General features: G+C 41.1%; 1 protein-coding gene across 1 annotated transcript; it reads left to right on the forward strand.

Annotated features, from left to right (window-relative positions):
- Positions 1-1,455: 1,455 nt before the first annotated feature.
- On the forward strand, positions 1,456-5,523 carry ZBTB2 (zinc finger and BTB domain containing 2). The gene is made up of 2 exons (XM_010075577.1): positions 1,456-1,718; positions 3,671-5,523. The coding sequence occupies exons 1-2, from the start codon at positions 1,513-1,515 to the stop codon at positions 5,013-5,015; spliced, it is 1,551 nt and encodes a 516-aa protein (XP_010073879.1). The 5' UTR covers positions 1,456-1,512; the 3' UTR covers positions 5,016-5,523.
- The last annotated feature ends 1 nt before the right edge of the window (position 5,524 follows it).

The following is a 5,524-nucleotide window of genomic DNA, read 5'->3' on the forward strand; positions in this document are numbered from 1 at the left end:
AGCCTGGTTTTTGGTTTAAATACAAGGGCATTCTTCACTCGACAGCAAGTAGAAATAGTTGTTTCTCTAATGACTAAACATATTGGCATACAGGAAATACACTTTTATTCTCTTTCCCAAAAAGCCACACTCTTACTGTGTAGAAGAAACAAGCTGTTAGTACCATCTTAAAATTTTGTTAACTTCCTATTAAATGTGGAGGGGAAAAAAGCCAAGACTTTTTGCAATTCTACTGCTCTTGATCCACTCATCCTGGTTTCACCTTACCTTTTCTGTTCATAGAGCACATGCACTGTTCTGGGCATAACGTGCACAGGCGTTCTGTTGACTTCTCTTTCTGTTTTACATGGCCACGTACAGCCCTGCATTACTTCATACTTTCACTTTTTCTGCCCAAAGCTCTATTAGTTTAAGTTTATATCCACTTGTTGGTCTTACTAGCTGTATATTAATCCATCCAACCATATGCAACTGCCCTAATGTGTTTCCCTGGCTATTTTTTTCCCAAATTTATCAATTACTGCTTCCAAGGCTACCCTCGAATCCTTGAGAAAAAGTTTCTCACTCTTACGTAGCTCTTTGAGGGCAGCCTGCAGCAGCTGGTACAAGGAAGTGCTGGGGGGCTGCAGAAGCTGGTGTAGGGGGGCTGAGGTTGGTGCCACATTCCACTGTTGGTTATCTTACCTTGTGCTGATGGCCAGCGATGAACAGAACCACACCTCTCACCCCTTGGGTTTCTTGATTTGCTAGGTAAGCATAAGGCACTCCAGCATGCAGACTCCTTACAAAATGCTGTTGGAGCTGATCTCAATAAATAAATAAATAGTTGTTGAGTGAAAAGATTGGCCTCTCCTGCTCTAATAGGCCAGAGGGCTTGCCCATGCCAAGAATGAATTCATTGTTTCAGCCTGGGAAGACTCAGGTGTGTACCTGGTATTTCCCAGGACCATGAGAAATGCTAAGTTATTTAATGTTGGGTTTGGATTCAGATGGATGGATACATAACTTTTAGGTAAGAAATATACAGAGACACTGAAAATTCAGGTTGAAAGTATCTAACTTGGCTTTTATTGGGTTCTGCTCTTGTCTCTCCCACCCATTTAGGTGAGAGTGACTGATACCAGATGGGAAATGTATTTTTCCTGTTTGAACACATGAGTGGCAGCCAAAATACTTTGTTCTTCCCATTACAAATGTGTGGTTTTACTACTCATTAATATTTCTTCCTCTGCTTTAGCTATTTATGTTTCTGTATTCAAGTCCCCTCCCCATGCCTTTTCAGAACTCTTTTAGTCCTGGCTCCGCTTTGCTCTTTAAGCCTCAGCAAATGCCTTGCACCTTTGTGAACGGCACTGCCCATCAGGAAACAGAGATCCTCACCTACATGTAAAATGTCATTTACACAGCAGCTTGCGATCAAGAGGTGTTACTAAAGCGTGACATAGGGATATTAGATGAAAATATCTGTTAGGAGACATCTACTGGTGCATCTACTGTTGAGTTTTAATTTACATGGAAGTCATTTGTTTTTCAGAGTGTGAAAAAATGGATTTGGCCAACCATGGACTTATTCTGCTGCAACAACTAAACGCTCAGAGAGAGTTTGGTTTCCTGTGTGACTGCACAGTTGCCATTGGTGATGTCTACTTCAAGGCACACAAATCGGTCCTTGCTTCTTTCTCCAACTACTTCAAGATGTTGTTTGTTCATCAAACCAGGTAACTATAAAAAGGTTCACTATTTAAATGTTGTTCAGTTAGCTAAGCTAAGGAGGTCTAGCAGCATTTTGAAACCTGAAAATGTTTTTTGCTTCTTGCTATGACATAAGAAATACGGAATCTGGTCCTACCTGCACTAGAATCTCACTTTAAAACATGTTAAAGTTGAACTGTGATATATTAACACTAATGTTATAATTTAGCACAACTTATCCTTAAAAAAGCATAGAATTCATAGAACTGAACATTTAAAGGATTCTGTCTTCACTCGCACTTTCCTTCCCCCACTCACTATACTCTGCTCTGTCTTGGCACTATTCTTGATATTTCCATAACATTATATGCAACCCAGTAAGTATTTGCCAGGAGATTTTGAGAAACGGACTTTAAAAAGTCCATTGTGATTGTGAATGGACTTATATCCTTCATTTTTTTTACAGTTTACCCAAAGTCAGTTAAATAATAAAATACTATAGTGGTGGAAAATAATGGGGTATGTGTTTCTTCTTTTTTTTTTTTTTGTGCATTGAAAAGATAACAAAAGTGTAAGACTGTTTTAAAGATTTTGGGTTTTTTTGTCTTTTCTATTTCCCAGTTATTTGAACTATCTCAAAAAGTTTATGTTTAGTGAGTGAAGCTCTTAACTCTCTGGCTAAGAGTTCTTAGCCAAAAATAAACATCAAGACAGAAGTGCATTTGCACTTCTGAGACAGGAATGCAGGCAGGTGTATTGGTCTTGATGCTCCATGAAGAGCCACACAGTCATCTCTGGAAGACAGCATTGCAAAGTTTATTTTTGAGTAATATATCTGAATTAAAAAGCAGTTAGAGAGAGCTCAAGAAGGGTGCACCTCAAGCAATGGAAGAATTGGCTATAATTTCCTCCTCAGCTTGGTAGCCTACTGTGATTAGAGCATTCAGACCGCAGCACGCATTTCTAGATTTCTGTCTTTTATTTAATGTTCATTTAATACAAGAGCTACAGATAACTCTGAAAAACTGTTAGAATCCCAGATCCTCTCCTGTTAGCTAACTGGCCTAACCGAGATGTGCCTGATTTTCTTTTCCTTCTGTGAACCTTGCCTCTCTTTCTGCACAGAGATCCAGCTTCAGCAGAGGAGTGGTGGGTGTTTCAGTCCAGAGTATCCTAAAGGCTGATGCACAGGGCATGCCCTCAGCTGGAGGATGGTGTTGGTTTCATTCCTGTCAGGCTGAAGAGGGCATCACAGCCAAAGCGTCTGGCTTTATTGAGCACTCTAGCCTAGGCTGACCAGGCCTACCACCGGTGCTACTGCTGCTTCCCCCTGTTCAAGGAAAGTAAAGCTACCGTTCTGCTTTGTAAGGAGCCTGGCCCCCACGGGCTAGATGTGCTCAGGCTACACCTGTTGCATCAGATCCTCAGGGGATTCACACCCTGCCCTGCAAGGTTTCTGGATCGTAGTGCAGTTGAGACAAGGTGATGCCACACATTTGCAGAACTGTAGCTGTGAACACTAGTAAGCCATAGCAGCCAAACAGGCAAGTGCCAGCTGAATTTTAGGTGTTCTCAGGGCTGAGTAAACGTTCAATGGATTGTGAAGCTAGCAGGTTTTAATTTAGCTACAGACGTGTTTGAACCCAACCAAAAAAAAGGGAGAAAGTATCTTTGCCATTTACAAAATGTATGAATATGTGACAACAGGTGTATAACATAGTAGCAATTTAGAAGGGTATAGCTTGCAAAGGAACAGCTTTGTCTTTCAAGCCAGTTACTTTCCTGAGGAAAAAAAATGTCATCTTTCAAGTGGCCAATAAGATCAGCTCTTTTACACTAAAGCGTTTCTCTGTATTTATTACAAATTCTGTTTGATTTTAAGTAGATGCCTCTGATTTTTATCAATGCTTAAATAACCTAGATCTGGTAAAAAAATATTTTCCTTATCTCTTAGTGATCATTTTGTTTCACCTTTCAGTGAATGTGTCCGTTTGAAAGCGACTGACATACAGCCAGATATCTTCAGTTATCTCTTGCATTTGATGTACACTGGGAAGATGGCACCACAACTCATTGACCCAGTTCGACTAGAACAGGGAATAAAGTTTCTGCACGCATATCCACTAATTCAAGAGGCCAGCCTTGCAAGTCAGGGAACTTTTTCTCACCCGGATCAAGTTTTTCCATTAGCATCTTCATTATATGGCATTCAGATTGCAGATCACCAGGTAAGACATCCCACTAAGGTTACATCAGCGACTGACAAACTCGGGCGAGAACCAAGGCCACAGACATCACGGATGAACCAAGAGCAGGTTTCTGAAGGCTCGCAGTTAGCTACAAATCTACCACAAGTGACCCGGACAAATATGTCTGCTTCTGACCCATTGCCATCTCCGGAACTGGTATCTGCTGCCGGTAATAATTCACCTGCAGGAGAAGAGGTCAACATGGAAGCATCTTCTTCAGATGAACAGCCTTCCTCACTCACGATAGCACACGTCAAGCCAAGCATTATGAAAAGGAATGGAAGCTTCCCAAAATACTATGCCTGCCACCTCTGCGGTCGCCGGTTCAATTTGCGAAGTAGTTTGCGTGAGCACCTGCAGATCCACACGGGAGTTCCCTTCACATCTAGCCAGCAGGGAGAAAGTAATATTTCTTTGTCTCTCTGTAACAACACAGCTGATAAAGATGCTGTGGAAGTGCATGAAGCCGGGATGATTAGTGACAGCGAGCTGCAGCAGATCTCAGACTCCCCAATAATTGATGGGCAGCAGCAGTCAGAGACACCGCCACCCTCCGATATTGCAGACATAGACAACTTGGAGCAGGCAGATCAAGAGAGGGAAGTAAAAAGGCGGAAATATGAATGTTCCATCTGTGGTCGGAAATTTATTCAGAAAAGCCACTGGAGGGAGCACATGTACATACACACTGGCAAGCCCTTCAAGTGCAGCACTTGTGACAAAAGCTTTTGTAGGGCTAACCAGGCTGCCAGACACGTGTGCCTAAACCAGAGCATGGACACGTACACGATGGTGGACAAACAGACTCTGGAACTCTGTACTTTTGAGGAAGGCAGTCAAATGGACAACATGCTAGTACAGACCAACAAGCCCTACAAATGTAACTTGTGTGACAAAACGTTTTCAACTCCCAATGAAGTAGTCAAACATTCGTGCCAAAATCAAAACTCTGTCTTTACGCTAGAAGAAGACCGCTCCATTTTGCTAGGTGGTGGGGACACAGAAGCCACAGAGACTGATAACGCAGTGTTAGCCTCCATCAAAAAGGAACAGGAAGCGGTATTGTTAGACTGAATGTGAAACCTATATCAATTTTTTAAAGTTTCTTTACTGTTTTTTTATTAAATCAATTTTTTCCTCCCCCCACCTCTTGCCTCACTTACCCCTGACATCTTTTCCACCAGCCTCCTTCCCAACTTTGTCTTCAGCAACCAGAACTGTACTAGCACGCTAGGAAATTGGACTTTGCCTCTCCCACCAAAACAAACAAAAAGGTCTTGCATCAAACCACAACATAATTGATTTTAATACAAAGGAATGTGTGAAAAAATAATCCAGCTAACTATGTTGATAGTATTAGTTAATCCAAATTTAATAGATTTTAAACAAAATTTAGATTGCTTAAAAGTGTATTTAGATACAATGATGAGTGTGATGAGAAGCAGAGTATCAGTTTCGTAAACAAATAATATATATATATATATTACTTTCCCTGGTAAAAGGCATTTTGATAAAATCTGGCAAATTCAATGTCCACATGCAAGTTGATTAAGGTTATAACTTAAAACCCTCATAACTTTTCT

Source organism: Pterocles gutturalis, unplaced genomic scaffold (assembly GCF_000699245.1).
Source record: "Pterocles gutturalis isolate BGI_N339 unplaced genomic scaffold, ASM69924v1 scaffold35772, whole genome shotgun sequence".
In the NCBI taxonomy this organism is placed as follows: Eukaryota; Metazoa; Chordata; class Aves; order Pterocliformes; family Pteroclidae; genus Pterocles; species Pterocles gutturalis.